General features: G+C 54.1%; 1 protein-coding gene and 1 long non-coding RNA gene across 2 annotated transcripts in view; one reads left to right on the top strand and one right to left on the bottom strand.

Annotated features, from left to right (window-relative positions):
• Window positions 1-8,595: 8,595 nt before the first annotated feature.
• Window positions 8,596-24,424, top strand: part of FMNL2 (formin like 2) — a 112,084-nt gene continuing 96,255 nt past the window's right edge. Inside the window, exon 1 of the mRNA XM_027902913.1 lies at window positions 8,596-8,886. Within this exon, the coding sequence (XP_027758714.1) occupies window positions 8,770-8,886 (117 nt within the window). The 5' untranslated portion in view covers window positions 8,596-8,769. The remainder of the gene's footprint in view (window positions 8,887-24,424) is intronic.
• LOC114067460 lies at window positions 9,958-10,898 on the bottom strand. Its single transcript, XR_003573400.1, has 2 exons — window positions 10,780-10,898; window positions 9,958-10,143 (listed from the first exon to the last, which is right to left on the bottom strand). It is a non-coding gene; the product is annotated as an uncharacterized LOC114067460 (long non-coding RNA).

Raw genomic sequence — 24,424 nt, 5'->3', positions numbered from 1 at the left:
TTTACTTGTTTTTCCCAAACAAGGCCCCGATGGGGTGGCATGGCCAGGGGGCAGGGATGGCTCTGGCCGGGAGCAGCCGGGTGGGCGAGAACCGGCAAAGTCCCTGCCCGGCCCTCGGGGTTGGGATGCACAAAAACTCGGCTGCTTTCATCGCGTTCCGGGGTGAATCCCGGGAAGGGAAGGACTGAGCTGCTGGGATGAGGGGTCAGCAGGCGGGATGGGCACAGGGATGTCTGTCCTGGACAGTGGTGCACTGGAAACCCCCTCCAGGAGTGGGATTCCCTGTGGTGCTGCTCCTGTAGGGTTTGTATCTTCCTTACTTTTAATCCTGTGCTTGTCCTTGTCAACACAGCAATGGCTTATCTAACACACAGACCTTTTATCTGACCAATATCCCATCTCTCCCTGCCCTCTGGCACTGGGAAGCCATTCCCTGTGTCCTGTCCCTCCATCCCTTGTCCCCAGTCCCTCTCCAGCTCTCCTGGAGCCCCTTTAGGCCCTGCAAGGGGCTCTCAGGTGTCCACTTATCTATGTCTCTCTGTATCTGCTGAGAGCCATCTGTGAAAGCACTTGGAAAATTCAACAGCAAGCTGACAATCACATTCCCAAACTGCTGGATCAGCCAGAAAGGGATTCAGCCCTCAGCTCCATCCCTACAAGTGCCATCTGACTGCAGGAGGTGCAGTGGTGTTTCTCCAAGTGATGGAGCTGGAGGAGCTCCCAACCCACAGGAAATCACCACAGCCCTCCTGGGACACAAGTGGCACCTGCTCTGTTTGGCAAAGCCCAGCTTTTCTCAGTGCCTGACAAAGAAGTGGGCATGGGGAGGGATTTGTACCTCTGAGGGTCCTCCCTGCCCTGCAGACACAGAGTGACACTCCTGGGTTCTGGCCAAGGCCATCCCAGGATGAACTGCCCATCCCAGCACTGACCAGGCTGTGCTACATCCTGCTCTGTTGGAAACCAGCCCACAGGTACTGGTTTGTGGAAGGGACCAGGCCCAGTGACCGTGAAGACAGTGGAGATCATAATTTTGTATGTGCCAAAAATATTTCTCCAGCCCCCCCCCCCTGCAGATTTGGCTGCAACCAGAGACGAAAACCCCCGGTTTGGGGAGGATTTGCACCAAAATGGGACTGCTCTGCCCAGGGAGGATGTGTTGGTGGTTGCATCAGCGTCATCCCACCGGATCTGCCCCTTGCCAGGTGCAAAATAAGCCTTTCAGTGAGCCCACTGTGACTGAAATGTCTGGCTGAGGGCAGGGAGAGCGGCGCTGAACAGCGGGTGCAGCAGGGAAGGGGTTATGGCCATAAGCCCGCGGCTCCACGTGGAACAAAGCTGGCATTTCAGGGGGGAGACAATGGATTGTGCTCTCTGTGTGCAGTTTCAGTCATCCAGCGGGCTCTGGGGCTGAGGTCACCCAGCCAGCCAGCCCTGCACTGCAGCATCTCTGGCCCAGCCAGCAAGGAGCGGGCGAACAAAGAGGAGCTGAGTCGGCAGGAGCGGGACAGCCCCTGGATGGGAACGGGCTCCGTGGAGCGGCTTCAGAAAAAGAAAACGCTGGCCAGTCCATTCCAGGACGCTGCTGCAAATCCTTCTGAATAAGCATTTTCCCCGACACACATCTTAGCACTTTGCATGGCCACTGGTCACACTCAATTCCTGTCTCGCATCCCAAACAATAATTACGGGCTTGGCCTGGTTTTGTGGCTGGCTGATACGATTTGCAAAGCAAGCAGCGTGCAGGCTCCAGCCCAGAGGATGCAGGGGCTGCCATCCGCCTGTAAATCATCTGGAAATATTTTCTCTAGCAGCAGCAGCTCCGTTTCCTTTGAAGCATTAAGAGGATGGCAGGTCTAAGGTGGAGGCAGCAGCGGGCACGTGGCTCGAAGCACACCCCCCCCCCTCACACACACACACTCTTGGTTTAGGCTGGGTTTTGGGCCATGGAAAGAGGCGGCTCAGTTTGTCACCCTGTGCTGATTTCTGGGAAATGGCCTTTAATTATGTCACCAGCGACTGGGAAACCTGAGCTCTGTGTCCCAGGGTGGGGCTGTGAGTTCCTCTGCCTGTCAGGGGAAGGTACAGGCAGGCAGGGAGTCCTGGAATGGGTTGGATGGGAAGGGACCTTAAATCCCACCTCATCCCACCCCCTGCCATGGGCAGGGACACCTTCCACTGTCCCAGGTTGTTCCAATCCCCATCCAACCTGGCCTTGGGCACTTCCAGGGATCCAGGGGCAGCCACAGCTTCTCTGCCCAACCTGTGCCAGGGCCTGCCCACCCTCCCAGCCAGCAATTCCTTCCCAATATCCCATCCAGCTCTGCCTTTTGGAGGGTCTGGGATGTGCCTTTCCCAGGCAGTGTCACCTTTCCCCTGGCAGTGCCACCACACACCCCCCCCCGCCAGGAGCAGCAGCCGTAGCTGTGCCAGGGGGCACAGAGAGGCGGGAGCTTCGGAAGTTGCATCCGCTGGAATCTCCAAGCCCTCCCAGCTGGCTGCTCAAGGAAGCTATTAAAGATGCAGCAGGGCTCCTTCACGCTCCCTGCATCCATCATTCCCTCCCGTCTGGGTTCAGCCGGTCCCCAGCCCCGCCAGCGGTAAATAATTCAGGGTGAACTTCTGTTCTCCTTGTCGTGGAACACGAGCAGAGATGTTTGGAGCTGGCTGGGAAGGGGAAAGGTTTGTTTTATGGGAAAAGCTCTGCACTGTTGGCCTTTTGCTGAATTTAGCAGTGGAATAAAGCCTGGTGAGACCCTGGAGAAGGGAAGGCTCCGGGGTGACCTGATTGTGGCTTCCTGTGCCTGAGGGGAACCTGCAGGGGGATGGGGAGGGACTGGGGACAAGGGATGGAGGGACAGGACAGGGGGGAATGGATTCAAACTGCCAGAGGGCAGGGAGAGATGGGATATTGGGAAGGAATTGCTGGCTGGGAGGGTGGGCAGGCCCTGGCACAGGTTGGGCAGAGAAGCTGTGGCTGCCCCTGGATCCCTGGAAGTGTCCAAGGCCAGGTTGGAGCACCCTGGGCTGGTGGAAGGTGTCCCTGCCCATGGCAGGGGGTGGGATGAGATGAGATTTAAGGTCCCTTCCCATCCAACTCATTCCAGGACTCCCTGCCTGACTGAATGAGCTTTAAGGTCCCTTCCAACCCAAACCAGTCCGGGATTCCGTGACTGTGGGATCCAGAGGGAAGGGAACTGTCCCTGTCCCTGTCCCTGTCCCTGTCCCTGTCCCTGTCCCTGTCCCTGTCTGCCTGTCCCTGCCTGGCACAGCTCAGGAGCAAGGCAGTGACCTGTCCCAGTGTCCAGCTCCCAGCAGGCTCACTGGGAAGCTGAGGAACTCCAAACTGATGTCCCTGTGCTCCCATGGAAATGCTGAAAATCTGCCAGCTGAGACCGGTGACCCTCAGCCCAGGACCTGTCCCAAACAGCCCCTGCAGGGTGGGGACAGTCACAAACTGTCCCAAACCTTGGAGGACATCAGCCTGTGACACCAGGAACGCCCTGGTGACCCTGCACACCCCGTGGGACCAGCAGGTCCCCACGCTCAGCACCCCCCACCCCATCCCCACACGTGGCTGCTCAGTGAGCAGTGGGAGCACTCCCAGCAGTGCTCCCACTCCACACATCCCCAGATGCAGGCAACTCTTTCACTTGGCAAATGCAGAGGAGTCCCTAAATTTAAACCAGAAGCCGGGAGAGGCCACAGTGCCACCCACCCCGTGTCCATGGAGCATCCCGGGGGCACCGGTTACACGGGAAGGGGGGGCAAGGAGAGCTCAGCACTGTGGGAGCTTTGGCTGCAGTGAGACATCATTTAGGGGAGCTGGTGACATTGGAAAACGTGATTTAAAGGTCTGCAAAAGGTGTTTCCAGTGGCTGCACAACCCCTGCTCTGGCAAATCCTCCCCCTCCCCTTGCCTTGCTGGGAGACAAACGTTATTAATCAGTCCTATGAATTGAAATCCATTTTTTGTTTTTCCTCAGGAGTTCTGAAACCCGTTTAAGGCCTCTAAACAGCTTCTATCAGTTGAAAAAAATGGAATTAATTTTATTCCTCTTGCCCAAGCATCCTCGGGAGCTCTTTGTCAGGAGCCCTTTGGTGGGGAAACAATGGGAACTTGTGCGGCGCTTGTGTGCGTGGAGGCACAGGGAGCTGTCCTCCTGCCCGGGGACAATGGCTGGCATTGTCCCACGGGTGGCCTTTGGAGCCAGGAGCCAGCTGAGGGCCGAGCTGCAGCCCCTCCACGGCCGGGAACAGCGGAGAGGAGGCTCTGCTGGTAATTATTGCATCTCCTGCAGGACCGGTCTGCATCTCACTGCACTCACACAGCGGCTTTATTAAATATTGACTCCTTCCCTCCCGCTATTTTCTGCTCCATTATCTCAGTTTCGTTAGCGTTTGCAATCCCAAGCCTGGCTGGGAATTCCGAAGTTATGTTTTGCCTGCTTGCCTTCCTGCCAGTAAATCATGGACGAGCTCCTGGCCGGGCTCGGTCCCACCAGCAAACAGCACTGGGGTGTGTTTGATCACAGGAGATGAGCAGGAACGTGGAGATTCCAGGGCTGATCCCGAGGGTCACCACCCCAGTCTGGAAGTGGGGTGTCCCCCAGCTCCAGGTGTTCCTCTTCACATCCCAGCGCTCCCTGGGGATTCTCCATCCCAGCCTTTGCACCTGGAGAAGAGAAGGATCCAGGGACACCTGAGAGCCCCTGGCAGGGCCTAAAGGGGCTCCAGGAGAGCTGGAGAGGGACTGGGGACAAGGCCTGGAGGGACAGGACACAGGGAATGGCTTCCCACTGCCAGAGGGCAGGGACAGATGGGATATTGGGAAGGAATTCCCGGCTGTGAGGCTCTGGCACGGGTTGGGCAGAGAAGCTGTGGCTGCCCCATCCTCTTGTTTTACCCTTAAACCGCATTAATTTCTCAGGGAAGTGTCAGAGCTGAGTGGGCATCGTGGTTGAGGTGCCTCTCTCAGGGCCCCATTTCAAAAGCAGCCCCTCACTCCCTCCCCCAGAGCAGATGCTCCTGCTGTTTGCTGGCACTGGTTGGTTCTCCAGGCTGTGGCAGATCATTCCCACTGGTGTCCAGAGAAGAATAATCTCCCTGATCACGGAGGCACCATCAGGGTTTCCCTCACCCCTCCTGGGTGTTGCTGTGTGCCATCACACACCCGGATTCCAGCCCGTGGGTCCAGTGCCAATGCTGGGAGCTGAACCCACTCCTTGGGAAGGAGCAGAGAGACTCAAAGGATCGATTAGTCCTGGATTAAGTGGGTGTAACTCAATGCACCCTCCTGTGGGAGATGGGGATGTGATAATCTAGAGCTGGGTGCTGGCAGGGGAGTGGCCCTGAGCAGGACCTGGGGCTGATCTCATCCCGCTGACATCACAGCCTGCTGTGATGGAGCTGCACCTCATCTCAGGAGTGCTGGCAGTGACACCAGAGGACGTCAGCAGGGCCAGAGAAGAGCAGAGCTGCTGCAGGGAAACCAGATCCAGAGGGAATAACTCAATTTGTAGCAGACAGAGAAAAATCAGAGGGGCTGGTTAGGTATGAACCTGATAATGTTTCATATTGGGGATGGAGCGTTCCCGTCTGGTGTCACAAGCTCAGATCTCAGCATGAGATGGAGAAACAGCAGTTGGACCAGGGGGATGTGGACATGGGCATGGAAAGGGGGGAGGAGGCAGGCAGATGTGCCCATCCAGGTGCAGGAGGTGGCATCAAACCCGTACAGGGTTCACGTGGTGACCTCCACGTGGCTGGAGAAAAGATGTGGATGTGGCAGTGGAATGGTCCCTTGGGATGAGTGGGATCTTTTCAGGCTCCAGGTGATTTTCGTAGAATTACGGAATCATAGGTTGGTTTGGGTTGGGAGGGGCCTTAAAGCCCATCTTTTCCACCCCCTGCCCTGGGCAGGGACACTTCCCACTAGCCCAGGTTGTTCCAACCTGCCCTTGGACACTCCCAGGGATGGGGCAGCCACAGCTTCTCCGGGCAACCCGTGCCAGTGTCTCCCCACCCTGCAGCTTCTTATTTTCCTGGAGAAAACTGCTCTCAGAGAGCAGCCTGTGGGTTGTTTTTTTTTATTACTTTCCCCCGTTACTCCACACCCCGCTCTCTGTCTCCCAGAAAAGGTCAGTGTTCGTGTGCTGCCATCAGTAACCCTCGTTCCTGTGCCAGGCTCAGCTCTCTCACGGGGTTATGATCACAAACCCATGACCCTTCCATAGGGAGATAAGTGGACACCGGTTCAGGAGAATTTAGGAATGACTCAGGTCATTCCAGCTTATTGTGTGGGGATTTTGGTGACAAACAGACCAAGGAGCTCGAGGAAAGGCTGAGATGTCTCATTCTCCAGTGAAATTCCACACGTGCTTGTGGCATGGAGCCCTTGCAGAGCTGGTATGGCCATTAATCCTGGTGGCATCACCTGTTTTGGATTGTCCAGGTGCCTGGGATGAGCTCTGGGAATTGCACATTGTGTAGCTTCTTTTTTTTTTACGTTTATGTTTTTACGTTTACGTTTATTGTTTTTACATTTACGTTTTTACTTCATTGTTTTTACGTTTATTTGAATAAATAAACGTAATAAACAAAGCTCTTGTTCATGAATTTTTATCCCAGAATAATTTCTTAGCCTCGTGTGAGCCAGCTGAGTCCCTTTTTTTTTATTTAGCACCGCTGCCAGGCTCGTTTTGACATTTGCAAACGTTGACATCCCAGTTACGGGCAACAAATTGCTTCCAAATCCTCTTATTCTCTTGAAAGGATCCCTTCCTTTGCGCTCCCGCATTGATGTCAAACAGTTGCTGTGTGCAAGGATGGCTAATTTCATTAAAAACTTTGCAAGGCTGGTTTTGACCTGAATATGCCTCGTAGCAGGATTTGGAGCTGCCTTTGGCTCCCTGCCGAGACCCAAGCCAAGGAATCCAGTTTGCCCTGCAATTATCCCAGTGCCTGTCCCAGGTATTCCTGGCTGGCCTCAGGAATATTCCTCCTGGGCCCCGACCGTGTCCCTGTGACCAGAGGGACGCAAAAATGCTGAGGGGATTTGCCCCTTGATTCAGAACAAATGAGGCTCCTGAGTGCTCCCCTGGTGGGAATGACTGACTGGGAAAACGCTGGGATTCCTCACGCTGGAGTCAGGTTGTTGTCGCGGGTAATTCCCAGCTGGCAATTTGCTGCTGGGAGAGGGAAGGATCCCGGGCTGGAAACTCTCTCCAGCTCCCTGTATCCTGACCCTCTGTTATCAGTGACACTCCACTGCTCCCTTATCTCACAGCAGTGTTGTGGAGCTTAATTAACTAATTAATCTTTCAGAGAATTGTGATAGTTTTAGATAAAAGACGCTGAGCGAAGTATCTATTACCGATCCCTTCACGAGCGACAACAACGCTGTTATTGACTCCCAAGGGCTCTCTGGGAGTTTATTGAGGATATTGCAAGAATTTCAGACTTTTGACAAGGCATTTGTATGAAATCCTGGGCTGTCCCTGGGGTAACACCTTCCCCAGTGCCTGTGGAGCAGGAATCCACACCTTCGGCATCGCTTGGGGTTCCTGATACTCCGTGGGCAAGGTGGGGTCTAATCCAGGACTCCCCATCCCAGTCATGGATGTTTTATGTCTTTTTTTTTTTTTTTTTCTAATTAGGATGAGCACATTTAATTAGCAGTGGGTTTAGAGCACACACAGAAAAAAGCATCCTGTCACTTCCACGGATTTCCACTGCAGGGTTGCGTGTGCTGCCACACAGGATTCCCAGCGAGCTGTGCCTCTGGCACGACTGCCATCCCAGAGGGAATAAATTAGGGAACGGTCATTTTCTAAACAACGATGCTTATCTTCTTGCTTCCCCCCCCCCCAAAAAAATCGATCTTCAGGTTGAGGAGAAACAGCAGTAAGAGTGCTGTGGTGAAGGTGACAGCTGAGTGAAAATCACTCTTCCCTGGAAGGGGAAAGTTAATAGAAGACAGTGGGATACAGATTGGTGCTTGAACCCAACAGATCCCCGAGGCTGCAGTGTCAGCCCCACGCTGGCACCATAGTGGGTGCATGGAGATCGTGGAATCCCAGGATGGTTTGGGTTGGAAGGGCCATCAAGGATCATCCAGTTCCAATCCCAACCTTCCACCATCCCAGGTTGCTCCAAGCCCCGTCCAGCCTGGCCTTGGACACTCCCAGGGATCCAGGGGCAGCCACAGCTTCTCTGGGCAACCTGTGCCAGGGCCTGCCCACCCTCCCAGCCAGGAATTCCTTCTTAATCCCCAATCCCCCCTTGCCTTGGCCGCACGAAGCCGTTCCCCGTGTCCTGCCCCTCCATCCCTGCCCAGCGCGGCCGCTCAGCCGAAAAAAGGAGGCGGCAGGGTCGCCCCCGCCGCTGCCCACCACTCCCCATCCCCTTCCCACCTCTTCTCCATCCCTTCCCCACTCCTCCCCAGCCCTTCCCCGCGTCCCTCCCCCGGCTGGCGGCGGGACTACGAGTCCCATGGCGCCGCGGGCCGGGGGCGGAGCGGGGCTTTGTGCGGGCGGCATGCGGGGGAGCCGCAGCCCGGGCTGGAGCCGGAGCCGGAGCAGGAGCCTGAGCCGCAGCCGGAGCCGGAGCGAGCCCGCCCCGGGGGGAGGAGGGCGAGGGCGGCGAGCCATGACGGGCGGCGGCGCCGCGAAGCGCCGGCGGTGGTAAAGAGAGAGAGACAGAGAGAGAGGGAGAGGGAGCCCCGAGCTTGGAGCGCGGAGCCCGCGGGGCAGCGCCGAGGGGGCCGCCATGGGCAACGCGGGCAGCGTGGACGCGCAGCACACCGAGCTGCGGGCGCACAGCCTGCCCCTCAAGCTGCCCATGCCCGAGCCCGGAGAGCTGGAGGAGCGCTTCGCCGTGGTCCTGGTGAGCCGGCGCCGGCCCCATTGTCTGCGGGCGGCGCGGAGCGGGGAGATGGGATGGTGGTGGTGGAGGGGGGGGGCGGAGCGCCGAAAAGTTGGAGCGGGAGCCGCGGCCGGGCACAGGTGGGCTCGGCCCCCCCGCCCGCGGGACGGGGCCGCGGCTCTTTGTCTCGGGAGCCCCCCCCGAGAGCCGCCCGTGGCCGAGCCCAGGCGGAGCCCCGGCCGGTTTGCCCGGCGCCGGAGGAGCGCAGCCCGCGGGCGGGGGCGGCCCCGGCGGGGCGGCTGCTGCGGGCAGGGATCGGCCCGGCCCGGCACGGCCCGGAGGAGCCCCCCGGGACACCCCGGGCCTGCCACCCCGCCGGGACACCCCGGTCTTGCGACACGGACATACTCCCCTCCCTCTCCCACGGGGAGCCCCCCTGCTCTGCCCCCTGGAGATACCTCGGTCCTGTCCCCCCTCCCCATCCTCCCCGCGGCCACCCCTGTCCTGCCCCCCCTACCAACGGGGACACCCCGGTCCTGTGTCCCCCCGGGGAACCCCCCGGCGCTGCCCCCGCGGTGTGTGCGGGGCGGCGGGGCCGGTGCCGGGCTGGGGGATCGTGCCAGCAGGACGGGCTGGGTGTTTGGGACCGGCAGGGCTGCGCTCCCCTGGGTGCTCCCCTGGGTGCTCCCTGGGCGAACCTCCCGCTCGCTCTCAGGTGCCCGAGCAGCGCGACTCGGCTGTCGCCGCTCGGCTGTCGCGACCCGTCTCCTCCTGCCGTGCCCTCCTCCCCACTCTGAGCCACGTTTCCGCGTGGAGCAGAGCCGGGGGAGGAGGGCGAGCGGCCCCATGTGCGTGCCATGCCCTGCGCTCCCTGCAGTGCCAGGGAAAGCCCGGCAAGCAGAGCTGCTGCCGGAGTAATTCCCGTCTCGCATCCCGGGGCAGCCCCCCCGGTCCGCGGAACGCTCCCGGCGCTGGGCGAGGATTCGCGAGCTGGTGTGCGTTGGGGATTATTTCTGGTTAGACCCAATTAGATTATCATGTCTAAGAAAAGAATAAGCCTATTCAGTCAGGAACCCCCACTGACGAGCCAAATGGCGAGTGAGATGTTACGATTATTAGGCACAGTGGAAAAACCCTGATGTCGTGTCGCTCTTGTCGGGAAAGCCGCGGTCGTTCTGCGGACGGGAGATGCTCCCGCAGGCGGCACATGGCTCAGAATCGGGTCTGGGTTCATCCTGACCTGCCGCAGGAGCGTCTGGCGTGGTTTGCCTGCGTGGTCTGGGGGAAGAGAACCGGTGGGTTTGAGTTGGGACTGATTGATTAGATCAGTCAGAGGCAGAGACGTCGTCTGGGAAAGCGTTAGAGACGCGTAACGTAAATATGGGAGATAACAGGGCCGTGCCTGTGATTTCCTGAGGTACTTGAAAGGAGGAGATGGCCTCTGGTTCTAAAGATGGACTTAAATAAAGGCTCAGAGGGCGAGTGCTGTAGCTTTGCTGGAGGGAGAGGCCGTGCAGAGGCACAGTCTGTACAAATGGGGTGTTGGAAGGTTTGCTCCCATTGATTCCTTCTCCCGTTGGGAGAAGCTGCAAGATGGGGCTCCAAAAATCACCTTCATCCCGTCCTGGAAGCCAGCCAGGGATGGCTGGTGGTGTTGCAGCTTCCAGGAAATCTCTGGCCGGCTCCTGAAGGAATAAACTCCCGGGCTGTTATTATTTTGCTTTCCCTGTGGCTCTGAGGGGAGGATGAGTGTGCCACCCGTCAAACCCCAGAGCGGGACTGAGAGCTGCAGGGATTGACGAGAAAGGGATGGTGAGGGGAAGAAGGATGAGGGGTGTTTTCTGTGGGGATGGCGGATCAGTCAGGAGATGTGAGTATGAAGAAGAAGCTGAAGGTTGTAGGACTAAATCTCACCTTCTTTACACGCTGTCTTAAGAAATTAGCCTGGCACCAGCGTCGCTCGCACGCTGGGGAGCTCTGGTGAGGTCCTGGAGGGCTTTGCTGACAATGGCAATTCTCGTATCGCTAACGAAATTCCCAGGACTGTTTGTGACACCGACGAACAACGAGGCTCAGCTGAGTTGCTCGTGCAGGTCTGGAGTCACCGTGCTGAGAGGTTTGTCTCCAGTTCTGCGTGCCAGGATTGGGTTGTGCAGGAAAGGTTCCCCCTGTGCAGCCTCACGAGCGTGTTTGGAAGTTTTATTCTTCCCCCCCCTCGTGCAGAACGATGAGCCATCACCCTCCGAGCCGTGTCCGTGGCCACGAGGAGAGCACAAGGTTTTGCCACCAGTGCCGTGACGGCGTCTGTTTTATTTTTCCCACTTTGAACACGCTCTCCTGAGCTTCTCCAGGATCTCTGTGGTCCCTGCAGCCAGGGCATGGTGTGCCAGGAGGTGATGGACGAGCGTGCCAGCGTTTGTTTGCCGGGTTGTTCGAGGAGCTGGTCTTGAGGAAGGGCTCTGGTGAGGTGGTTTGTCACCTCAGACACGCAGAACCACCTCTGGGTGGCCTTGCTCCTTGAGGTGTACCAGCTGCAGGAGATGATGGGCAGTGCCCCAGGTGACACTTTTTGGGTGAAGCTCTCAAATCTCAGCGTGTCCCGGTGCCCTCGGCGTTACCGAGGTTGTGCTGAGCCCGTGTGAGGGGCAGTGGTGCCAGGCCCGGCTGTGCCACACCTCTGGGCCTGCTGGACCAGCAGCACGAGAGGGTTTTCCTGTGGATCTGTGTCTCCTGGTGCTGCTTGTGGCACTGCTGTAGTCAGTGTTGTGTGGTGAGGCCCAGGGGGTGCGTGTCGTGTTTGGTGGGATGTGCTGCACGGAGGGGAACGTGGAGGAGAACCCAAGAGAGGCCCAGCTTTCTGCCTGTAAGCTGTGTTGTGCCTTCCATCCTCTCAGACTGATGTGAATTGTCCCCCTTTCCTGTGAGATAATTCCCTCAGTCTCAAGTTTACGCTGCAGCCCAGGGAAGGGGGGATGTGCCATTGCCACCGCGTCCCCCGTGTGCCCGTGAGGGGTGATGGGCAAGCTGAGATCCGGATCCCAGAGCTGCCTCTGAGCTGACCTGCCTTCCCCATGATGCTCCCTTTTCCTCCTCAGCCTTGTGGGATGTTTCCCTGGCTTTATCCTGTGGGGCATAAACCCCTGGATTGTGGTGTCCAACCCTGGTTTGCAGCGGAGAAAACCATTGCTCATCACGCCAAGCGTGCCGGGAGCATCCCTGGCCACGGTGGCACCGCTGTTCCGTGTGGGAAGCTGGGATCCAGGGGGGGTGAATTCCAACCTCCCAACTCCTGCAGCAGGGTGGTCTCTCCCTGATCCCGTAGCGGGGTTGCACGTTTGCAAACGCCACGTGGTTTGGAGGAGGCAGCCAGGCCCGAGTTGGCAGGGGAAATCGGTGCCTAATGAGCTGTGATTGACATAATTTGACTGCTGGATTACAAATCTGCGGCGAGGTTAACAGGAAATATCCTCTTACCCCCTCCAAGTGGGATTTCATGTACAAAGGAGGCTTCTGTGCCCGCCGCCGTGGGGTGGAGGGGAAGGGGCTGAGGGGTGAAGGGGAGGTGTTTGCCATCCTCAGTGTAACCTCTGGTTTTGCTCAGACCACTCAAGGCTTTTGGAACTTCCTCCTTCCACTAGAATTTCCCTCTTCCCAGTGGATTGTGTCCCAGCCTCGCTTTCCATACAGTGGATTTTGTCCCAGCCTCGTTTTCCATAGGGGTGAGGGCAGTTTGAGTGTCTCCTGCTAAAGAATTCGAAGGCTCAGTGTGAAAACTCTAATGTTTCCCAGCTGTTTTCCATTCCCCTTCCTGGTCCATCAAATATATTAGGCTTTGTTTTATAATATGGATGGTTTAGGGTCTGCAAATCATTACGGAGCAGGACATGGCTGCAGGGGATGTCTGTGGGGTAGGACGAGCTCCCTCCTTTGGTGGAGTTGGTGGGGCACTGGATTCCTTGTTTTAATTCCTAAATTTGGCAGAACTTGGGGTGGATTTCAGTTGAGGTCCTGAAATACCTGAGGCTCCCATATCAGGGGGGATTTGTGTTGGTTTTGTGGAAGCTGAGAGACACTGAACTAGATTTAGGAATCTTCAGGAAAAGGAGACTTCTAAAATTCAGCCCTGTTGGGTTGCCTTGTTCGGGCCCCAGCTCTGCCTGGGCTCTTCCCTCAAGGTCTCATTGAAATGATTTGGGCAATGACACCTTTTAGTGAGGAAACAATCCAATAAATCCTGCTGTTAAATGAATATATTTCAGAGGGAGGGAGCACTGGGTGGTGGCGCTTCTGCCCAGCTGCCGTGGCAGTCAGGAGGTGGCATTTGTAAGTTTTTCCACCCAGACATCACAGGAGCGTTATTTTTGTAACACTAATTTTTGATGTGAGCGTCTGGAACGCGAGGTCTGAGGTGAACAACAGCCCCTCAAACAACTCCTTGAGGTGGAACCTCCCCTGCCTTTACCCTGAACTTGCACCATCAGTGCACTGAACCCTTATCAGACATCTTTATCAACTCCCTTAACCTTGTGTGCAAGATAAAAGTTTTTTTTTTTTATTATTTTTATTTTGTCTTCGCGAGCAAGGTCAGGCAAAACTTGGCCCTGAGGTGTGAAATGTTCTCTTCTGCCGTACTGCAGGATGTTGGGGATGTTGGGAAAGACTCTGAGAGGTGCAAAATGAAATTCAGAGTTTACAAGATGGTCTTAAATAAAACAGTAGCTGTTGGGGGAGTTTTCAGTTGATGACTGAATGACTTGGAGTGACTGGAGTCTTTAATTAAGAAACAAAATCTGCATGAAAAAGTGTTCAAGTCCACAGGAACTTCTCCCCCCAAAGAGCAAAACGCAGCAGAAACAAACCCAAACTGAAATGTTTGAGTTGTTGTGTTTATTTCCAAAGGACTCGTTGTTTTTATTATATGTTTTGCGTCTTTATTTTTTTATTTATTTATTTATTTATTTAGAAAGATGATAAATTATTTAGGGAAGTTTTTAAAGGCTCTGAGTCCTCTTTAAAATAAAACATCCACCTGCAGGTGTGCAGGGTAATTATCAGCCTGGGCTTGCGTGGCTGTTTAAGAGAAGGGGAGTGTTTTTTTCCCTGCTGGAATTTTGGGAGCTGGATGCTCCTTAAAGCTGCCAAAGGGACTGATCTGGTTCTTCATCTGAATCAGCACCGCCCCTGTTTTTAACAGGGTTTGAACCTGTGCTGGATTTCAGGTCAGCACCTGCTGAATAAAAGAATTTTTCTTCCCGGTCTGTTGGAAAAGGTGGTTTAAACCTGTCCCTTTGGTCTGGCACTTCCCAGCCAGGGGAGTGAGTGACCCTGCAGGAGTAGCTGGCTTTATTTGCCTCATTATTTCTGGCTTGGAATCCATCCTGAAGTGAAACCAAGCTCTGACATCCCCTTTCTGCTCTCTTGTTTGGTCACTGGGAGGTTACTGAGAGCCAAACCTTTCCCCCCCAAATGCGTTCCCAGTCTGGGGCTCTCAGCGTTCCTGTTGCTTTTCCAGGCTGTTGCTGCGCTTCCAGGAACTGAGGATGAATGGTGCCCACTGTTCTGCTCAGGAGTGCAAAATCCCTGCCATGGATTTCGGTTTGGCTGAAAGTTTCAGCTTCCTCTGCTGCCCCAGCCCCTGGTCAGTGGGACACTTGCTCTTTGGGTGGGTGTGAGGAGGTGGCCAGGGAAGGGTGTCCCAGGGCAGGGTTGGGCTCCAGTGGCACCAGTGTCAGGGTGAGATGGTCCCACATCAGCACTGGGGCCCAGTGTGGGTTTGTAGCACGGGGAAGGTAAAACCTCTTTGGTTGTGCTGCAGCTTCTGCTGCACAGGTTGTTGTCAGGAGTCGGTGCCCTCCATCAGGGGGGTTTGGTGCCACTTGGACTGGTCATGGAATGGTTTGGGAGGGACATTAAAGCTCATCCCGTCCCATCCCTGCCAGGGGCAGGGACACTTTCCACTATGCCAGGTGGCTCCAAGCCCTGTCCAACCTGGCCTTGGACACTTCCAGGGATCCAGGGGCAGCCCCAGCTTCTCTGGGCTGGGTTGGGTGTGGCAGGGAACGCTGGCACCCTGGGCTGTGCCCGGAGAGGGCCGTGGAGCAGCCACGTGCCCGTGCTGGCGCCGTGACCTTGCACTGGAGAGCTCTGCTCAGCACGAGCAAATGAATTATGCAAAACATGCTAATGCAGCAGCACTTCAGCACCAGTTTATTTTTAAGCATCTGGGCTGCCTCTCGAGCTTGAATGAAGCACTTGATGATCAGGATCAAAACACTTGCCAGGGCAGGAGGCAGCAGGAGGGAGGTGGTTGGATTGCCCGGTCCCCTTTGGGTGCCGTGTCCCGGGAAGGTGAGGTGGCAGCAGGAGGATGGAGCTGTGGGTGGGACATGCCCTGCTCCTGAGGGTTTTCTCGCTGCTGGGAGATGTAAATACGATTTTTCTTTGGTAACCAGAAGACTGGACCTCAAAACTGAAGTGTGCTCCCGGGCAGTGGTGGGACCAGCTGACCCAGCTGCTGGAAGGTGTCCATGGCCAGCAGCGTGCAGCCACACTGGAGACAAACTGAGCTATTGTTTGTTTTCTGTTTGGAAGGGTCCATTTGGGAATTTGGTGTGGGAAATAAGTGACACCAGCTCCTTCCATTTGATTTATGGCTGGGTTAGGAGGAAGCCTCTGGTGTGAGCCTGCAGCAGAGAGGAGCTGCAGCATCATCAGCCAAAGGGCTCAGGCTGGTCAGGTAGCAGCACCTGCAGCTGCTGGGGCTTAAAAAGAGTAATTTCCCTTTTATCACATTCTGCTGATTTCGGTTCTGAAGGGTGAATGTTGTCAAACAAGCAGATTTTCATCCCTTGGCCCCCACGCCCTGACACCAGTTGACCCTGGAGGGGACAATTCTTGCCCTGACAGAATTGTCACTGGGAAATGCCGTGTTCCCAGTCACTCCTGCCAAGGGCTCCAGTTTAGGTTGGATCTCAGCACAGGGTTCTTCCCCCAGAGGGTGGTTGGCACTGAACAGGCTCCCCAGGGCAGTGGGCACAGCCCCAAGGCTGCCAGAGCTGCAGGAGGGTTTGGACAACGCCCTGAGGGACAGGGGGGGATTGTTGGGGTGTCTGTGCAGGCCCAGGAGTGGGACTGGATGATCCATAGGGGTCCCTTCTCACCCAGGGTATTCCAGGATTCTCTGATCTGCAGGTCCATGATTTGCACCCCTATTCTGAGTATTTATTTCACTGGCCCTGATCATTTTGCTCACGATCATCTGCTTTTTAGCTTTAGGAGCTCGAGATGCACAACATTATATATGGATATATTGGAAAACATAAGCACTAATTTGTCCCAGGCTTTGTCTCTTCCTAAAATAGTGCCTTTCACGAGTGTTTCATTGCTTGAAGCCTTGGAGAATGTATAACTTGTGCACGCTCTGCTCTAACTAACACGCTGCAGAGACTCACCATGTGTTGGTTCTCAGTTTACTGGGGGGATCTCTCCACAGACCGAGCGTTTGTGTGCTGGGACTGCGCAGCGTTAAACATATATTTGGGGAGGATATTCATAAAGCAGCATAATGGTGGCATTGTGCTGCAGATGAATGGTCTTCTCAGGGGCGCTGTGAGGACCTCCAGGACTCTGCAGAGCAGCTCTTGAGAGCCACCGAGTGTCGTGGATCATGAGCTGGAAGCGCGCCCGGCGCTTCCCCACGGCAGCGTCCCGGAGGCAAGCGGGGACACCTCGGCACTGCCACCCTGGGAACGGCCCTGCCAGGGACTCTGGGCTGCTCTGGGGGCAGCCTGGGCTGGGCTGGCTCCCAGGGAAAATCCCACGTCGGAGAGGTCGGAGAGGTCCACGGGAAAACACTCCGGGAAGTTGGGACTTCCCTTGTGAGGGACACAGAGCGGGGTTAACCCTGGAGGGGTAGGACAAGGGGGATGGCTTTGAGCTGGAGGAGGGCGGGGTTAGATGGGATAATGGGAAGGAATTCCTGGGTAGAGGTGCTGGAATGGATTTCCCAGAGAAGCTGTGGCTGCCCCTGGATCCCTTGGAAGTGTCCAAGGCCAGGTTGGACGGGACTTGGAGCAACCTGGGCTGGTGGAAGGTGTCCCTGCCCATGGCAGGAGGTGGCACTGGATGATCTTTAATCTCTCTTCCATCCCAAACCATTCTGGGATTCTATAACTGTGGTTTCCTGCCCTTTCAGAAGTCGTATCCCAGTGGTCCAGGGGCAGGAGTGGTTGGTGATGGCAGCAGGAGCCCACAGGACTGTCCTTGGTGTCTCCAAAATTTATGGGCACCTCTGGTCACTCTCCCCTGTGTGGGTGTTGGTCGAGGGCAGAAGTTGCTCCCACACAGAATATTCCAGAAGCATGCCAAGGAATTTCAGGTTTTTTAGTGTCTGTTGGGGTGTTGTGGGAGATACCTTAAAAAATACAAGAATTTATGTTTGTTCGTGGTCTACTTTTTTTTTTTCTTTTTTTTTAATATACATTATTTGGCCAGAAATCATTTACTATAAAAGGACTTGGGGCGACTATAGATTGTACATCTGTTACTTGTTTGTCTGCAAAATGACTGTACAGTTGAGGCCAAAAGCAGAGAATAGAGGGTTGTACGAGTTGGCAAAGTTGCTGAAGCCTTTCAGAAGCCAGTAATTACAATGAAGCAGCAAATTGTTCGGTGCAGGGGCTCTGGTTGTCCATCCCTCTAAAGCTCTGGCACGTCCCTCTGCCATCCTTCTTGTCCTGCTTTCCAAGGGACAGACAAATGGCCTGGCTCTACCTGGGCTGTGTTTGCAGACAGGGGGGGGGAAAGGAAAAAGGTCTGGGAAGTGATGGAGGTGACTTGGCTGAGTCTGCACAGCAGTTTTTCCCAAAGATTTCCCATCATTTTAGCGTGTTTGGGAGCGCTTCAAAGGGCTTTCTTGCCCGGCTCTGAGCCCTGCGAGCACGGACGGTCAAATAAATTAACTCTCACAAATATTTAACTTAAAGGCCGGTCAAACGAGAGCTTTGATGTTCCACGTGTGCGAGGGGGAGCCTCTGTGTGTCTGCACACTCTCACATGGTGGGTGAATTCGGCTCTTCTCTTCAGACAGAAGAAGCCTAGAACTGGAAATGGGAATAATTCTGTTCCCTCCCCTCCACGGGCAGCAGGTTGAAATACGGTGTTGGTTGGAAACAGGGCACACACGGAGTTTCACTGGGGAGCTGATGGAAAGCAGATGGCGGGGCGTGGTCACCCCTCGGGCAATTATGGGCTTGGCCTCGCCATCCCTCCCAAAAGCTTTGCCCCACAGGTGATTTTTCCGTGCTCGGTGGCCAGGGACTCTCCAGGAACCCATTTGACACCGTGATAATTAGGGAAGTGCACCATGGGCTGAGCCAGGAAGCGTTGGGATTTAATCCTTGGGCGATAGCGTCTATTTACAGGGAGCTGGAGTGAACTGTGAGTTGTCTTGTCTAAAAATTGCGGCTCCCTAAAATATCCTGGGAGTTGTGGTGTCCTGCCAGCGATCTGTGTGTGTGTGTGTGTGTGAGCACAGCTCTGCTCCTGTCACAGCCCCAGGTACAAACCCCCTTCTCTTGATCCTGGAAATGAGTATCTGAAGTGTGGCAAATGCTCAGCGTTCCCTCTGGGAAATGAAACAAGAAGTTGTTTTTTGTGCTTTGCATTTTTCATCCATGAATTTTTCGCGAGCCTCGCGGTGCTGTGGAGGGAGGAGAGGAGTGGGATGGGCTCGGAGCAACCTGGTCTAAGGGAAGGTGTCCCTGTCCCCGGGGAATGAGATGATCTTTCAGGTCCCTTCCAACCCCAACCATTCTGGGATTCTGTGATTTGATGCCCGAGCAGGTGAATGTTGTGCAATAAACCGCTGCAGGAAAGTGGTTTTCTTTTAAAATTTTGGGGTTTAACTCCTTTTATGTGAGAGCCTGTAACACCTGGGATGGACAACAGCGTTCTTTCCTTGTGCATGAGAAGGGAGAGGTTCAGCTGACTCGGATCAAGTGGCCAAAGAATGGGAGAAGAGGAATTTAGGAAGCTGAGTCTCAGACTTTGCGAGGATTAAAGCGAGGTGACCTTTCAGATCAGGTTTACAGGCTCAGGGATGTGACTGGTGACCTTTCCCCCTGCCTGGGGCACCTCTGGGAGGGGCAAAGCTTTGCTGTCCTTCCCACAGCTGTCCAGCCCTCCCTTTGTTGGCCATCACTTGGGATGTGAGCAGGAGGTGTCTTCCAGGAACAAATCCGTGCATATTCCTGCCAATCCAGGCTGTTGTTCAGACCAGGAGGCAGGTGGGCTTTCTCCCTGCTAGGGAAGGGTTTTGACAGATTTAAGTGCTTCAGTCAGAACATAAAATAAATTGTGCAAGAGTTCACATGAGCTGAGTCCTTCCCTGTTTGCAGCAGCAGCAGCGGCAGCGAGGGGGATGCAAATGAATTCCTTGTTTCACAGAGCAGGGCAGGAAAACCAGCTCAGTTTTCAGGTGCTGATGGTGCTCCTGCATCCTTGGACAAAGCAGATCCAGCGTGCCCTGAGCTGGATTTGCAGGGAAAAGGAAGAACTCAGATATACCTACAAACAAAAATTGATTAAGCATGAAATTCTTCTCTGGCAGCGAATTCGTGGTTGGCTCGGAGACAAAAGGTTGCACAACTGAAAAGGAAGAGGAATTTTACTTGGAAAGCTCAGAGCTATTGTTTGTTTGGTTTTGCTCGTGTTTATTTTCTGTCTGGTGGCAAATCTTTGTTAAAGGTGAATTGCCCCTTCTGTTCAGCAAGTGGAGTGAAAACAGCCCAGATGCACTTGTGAGGCATTCAGTAAATGGTTAGGATTGTTGGGATTGTTGTAGGTGCTCGGAGGAAGTGGTTGGTGATCCTTGAGGTGCAATAGCCCGTGCAGAGCAGAGTGTTACTTGTGTTTCCAGTGTGAAGCACAGCTCTTGTATTAAAACAACCCAGACAGCACATAAATAAATATATGGATGTATAGATACATCGAAACATCAACAACAGTACCTTGTGTTGTAGTGTTTCGTGTTTAACCTACAGGCTTGTTTGGGTACGTTCTCCCAAATATTGTGCCAAAATATTTCACAGGGAAAGGTGTGTGAGGAGCAAACCACCTCTTTAACACTGCAGGAACTCCTGTTTGGGTTTATTCTGCCTCCAGAAACGCTGTGTTTAGGAATTCCTTTGCGGGCCAGCTCTCTGTTGGTGTGTGTGATATCGGGTGTCTCACGGGACAATCGTGTTTTGGTGCTTTGGTGGACCCTGAGCCACCACAGCTTCCTGCAGCGAGCACTTTTCTCACAAACACAGCAGTGCTAATCAAAGCTGTGTAGCCAAAACACTGACTGAGGCCTTGAATGGGGCTGTTCTCACCCCCCTGAGCTGCCAGCCTGGCTGACCCTGTGCTGGGTGATGCCCCAGCCATGGACATTTCTGCTGTTCCTCTGGGGAAGCTCCTTGCTCTGACTCTCCAGTGCTCAGAAATGACCTCATTTTGGTGGCCAAGTTGCTGCTGCTCAAAGTGCCAAATTCTGGCTGTTCCCTCCTCTTCGAATTAGCAGAGGTTTTTTAGTTTTCTAGTTTAATTTTCTGCTTGTTCCCTTGATCAGCAGTGTTTGGGTCGAAACTTTCCTCACAGGAGCTGGAAGCAGCAGCTCTTGCAGTGCACTGTGATAACAGCAATGATGATAAAGGCTTTAGAAGGGAGCAGGTCGGTAGATTTATGGATTTTTCTGGCCAGACTCCATCCCTGGAGATGTCTGTGCTGGTTCTTCCCTCAGGGACTTCCCAGGGGTTGAGCTCAGCCGGGAGTGGGGTTTGGTCCTTGGTGAGGGTGGTGTTTGTGGCACCATCACTGCCCCGTTCCTGGCTCCATGGCAGGCAGGGATTGGGCATGAACAGGACACCCCAATCCAGGCAGGGGTTGGACATTCCCAGGACACTTCAATCCAGCTGTGGAAGCACCGTGGAGCCCAGCCCAGCCCAGCCCAGCCCAGCCTGCTCCGTCTGCCCTGGGTTATCTCGGAGGCATTTCGGCCTTGGTGGGAGGGAATGTGGCTGGAGAAATATCAACATGCCACGAGCAAATGCGCTTCCTTAGGGAGCAGAGTTTAACATTTTTTGCATGAGTAGGAGGCTGAGCTGTGGTGTTTGTGCTCTTGGTGGCGGAGGGAGGGAGGGAGGGAGGGAGGGATCCTGTGTGGCTGAGCAGCAGGGAGCAGTGGGACAGTGTGTGATAACAGTCCATCAGATTGGTAAGGATGAGGGAAATGGGGAAAAAACAAAGGAAAAACCCCCAAGGGCTGGGTTTGATGCCCCACACCAGCCCCTGACTTGCTGGAGCAACTCTCCCTTCCTGGGATCCTGTGCTGGGATGCACAAGAGGCCGGTGTGGCTGTGGAAGGGGTGCCAGGGGCAGGGTTGGATGGGATACTGGGCAGAATTCCTGCCTGGCAGCCTGGAGAGGCCCTGGCACAGGTTGATCCCATCCCTGGAAGTGTCCAAGGCCAGGTTAGAGCTACCTGGGATAGTGGAAGGTGTCAGGATTGGAGCTGGATGAGCTTGAAGGTCCCTCCCAACCCAAGCCATCCTGGAATTCTGTGATTGCTCTTCAGGGGATGTTGGGATTTGAGGAAACGGTGCCTTCACTGCTGCACGTACCTGTCAGCTGAGGATGCCTGCCCTCTGATGAGCCATGGGATCTGCTAGGCCACCTTTTATCGCGTTGGGATTGTTTCTACTCTCTTCATCTTGATTTTTGTCTGGAGCAGCCTGTGGCTCATCCAAGAGCTGGGATTTCTGAGCCCTGTCTCCATGTTTGTGCCAGGAGAGCCTGATTCAGGAGGTGGTGTTTGCACATTCCCTTCCCACCATGTGTTTTGGGAAATTTTCCACAACTTTGATGCCGTTTTTCCTACTCTTATGTCACATTGTGATCTCTGGAAAATGTCACCAAGTGTTTCAGCTGAATAAGAGATGAAAAGACAAGACCTTTATGTTTAGGTTACTTGCCTGCCACTGCTGTTCCCTCAGGATTCATCATCCCCAGGGATGACTGAGGACTCTTCCCAGTGCAGGATTGTAATACAAGGACCTGTACAGTTGTTAAAATATCCCTCAGCTCCCATGCAATGTCTGAGCTGCTGTAAATGGAAAAGGTTTTATTTTACGTCAGAAAAAACAGTAACTGCACTTACAAACCTCTCTGATTAGACTTCTTTACACTGGATCCTTTCCTCCCTTCTTTCTGTTAAGTGCTCAAACCCTCAGCTTACATGAGAACATAAAACTTTCCTTTTAACAGGCAGCATCTTTTCCCAAGGTTTCCCAGAGCCCCTGGGTTGTGGTAGCACCACGTTGAGCAGGGGTCACGTTACAGGAATAACCATTTCGCTCAGTCATACACCATTTAAGGTCTGTGGAGTTTTTTTACTGTTCTTTCACTTAATAGTTAAATCATCTGGAAAGACATACTGAAGTTTTTACATGGTGTGGTTTTTTTCCTGATGTAAAAGCAGCCTGAAAGTCAGCAGAAGCTCTCCTCAGCGTGCAGGCCTGGGATGATGTCCCCCCCCAGCGTGGGGCACGTCACGAACAGCTTCAGGGTTTTTAAAATCCTGTGCCCAGTTTCCAGATGCTGAGAAATTCTCTTTACCTGGTGAGCTCAGGCTGAGTTCAGTTGGCCCTGAGCTTCCTTTCCAAAGGCTGGCACGTTCCAACAATCCCAAGGATGAGCCCCCAGCACGGGTTTTCCTGCCTTTCTAAGCAGATATCGTAACTGAGGACAGGTAGGAGCAGATGTCATTTCGGGGACAGGGTGATTAAAAAAAAAAAAATCCCAGCCTTTTATTTTACAGCTCGTGTGCCTGGGAATTGTAATTTTACAGGAAGATCCAGCAGCTCTGCTTCAGCCTGACACGTCCCCTGGCACTGCCTCCTGCTCGTGGATCGTGGCAGGGTTGGGCCCTGCCTTCCCTGTGCTTCCCTGGGAGACAGGCAGGGAATGACGAGGATGGAGGTGCTGGAAGGGATGCAGTGATTTCTGTGACATCAAGTTTGGTGTAATCAGGGCAACAATTTGTGTTTGGCTGTCGGTGGGTTGATCAAATGCCCTTTGTCCCTTCGTGCGAGGACTTCCCTCTCCTTCCAGCAACATCCCAGCCAAAGGTGGGATGTTATCCACTTCCACACCTCCAGTCCTCAAAAGGTTCCCCTTTCATACATCACAAGTCGTTTCTGTTCATCTGTGCATCAGGAAGGCAGGAAAACCTCAAATGAGATTTAGTAAAGCCCACTGCCAGTGTTTGTGCACGAGATGAATTGAATAACAGAAAAAGCAGAGCTTTGTTCGTGTATCCCCCTTTCTTCTTGGGAAATGAGTTTGGAGGCTGGAGTGTGATGGAGACAGTGCTTCCAGCAGGAGAATTTATGCTAATTGACAGCTAATGGATCAGCTATTTTCCAAATAAAGACGGAGAGCAGGCAGCCTTATGTTCTGCTGACTGAAATTGAATCATCTGGAGTCGAAATCCAGGGAGGAACAAAGCAGGATCCTGTTCAGATACAGCGCTGGAGTGCTAAAAAATGCAGGAATTGTGCAGGTTTGGCTAATTTGACAGTAACACGTGAGGCAGTTGGGGTGGTCAGGAATTCGAGTGCCCCAGCTCAGTCGTGTTTCACACCAGACCAAAGAGATTCTGACTCTGGAAATGGATAATTCAAAGAGTGGCTTCCAGCTTTTCGAGTAGAGTGTTATTTTTGTCTTAACACGTGAATATTAGAGCTGGAATTGCACCAACGTTGTTAAGATTCATGAGGGACAGATGCCTGGAATGGGTATTAAATGAAAAGGCTTTATATTAAATGCTGGTATTTAGGGGAGGGTTCTGCAGTCTGTTTTATAGGGGATGATGCAGGAAAAGGGGTCCAGAGCTGGGGAAGGAGCTGAGGGAGAAACCCTGATCCAGGGAATTCATGGGAGCCAGGGAAGAGCAGACTTGAGTTCTTCCTTCGTGCTTTGCTCAAACCTGGACCTGGAGACTGAGGAGTTGAATCCATCCAGTCTCAGTCCCATTGGAGCCAAGGTGGTTGGTGAGCCCCGTGAGGATCCTGAAAATGCTCCTTTATTGGGTATATTCTGTATATTCTCCTCCCTTGGCCCCCTGCCTTCCAGAGGTCCTTTCCCTCTCCTTCTCTTGTGATTCCTTCTGCAGCTTTGTATCCTGGAGCTGCCTCCTTTTGTCTGGAGAGCTTCTTTTCCATAACTTAATCCTCGTCTGCTTAAATCAGTCCAGGTTTTTTATTATCCCCTGGTTGTCCCTGTTCAATATTCCGCAGGTTTACTTGCCCGTCCCTTAAGTAGCTTAGGGATAAAAATGAGGATCATTTTCTAGTAATTTCCTGGGTTACTCAATTAAGTTTTAGTTGTTCCAGTAATTCAGTGTGGGGTTATTTATAGCACAATTCAGCTGGGGAGTCTCGGAGGAGCCTGGAGAGCTCCGGCTCTCTTGGCTCCATGGATGGGAAGGAGCAGCCACGTCTTCCTGGCGGGAATGAAG

This window comes from Empidonax traillii, unplaced genomic scaffold (assembly GCF_003031625.1).
Source record: "Empidonax traillii isolate 1590-97213 ecotype Southwest subspecies unplaced genomic scaffold, ASM303162v1 scaffold920:size239203, whole genome shotgun sequence".
NCBI lineage: Eukaryota > Metazoa > Chordata > Aves > Passeriformes > Tyrannidae > Empidonax > Empidonax traillii.
The sequence above is the reverse complement of the archived record's forward strand: the minus strand, read 5'-3'. Positions and strand labels throughout refer to the sequence as shown.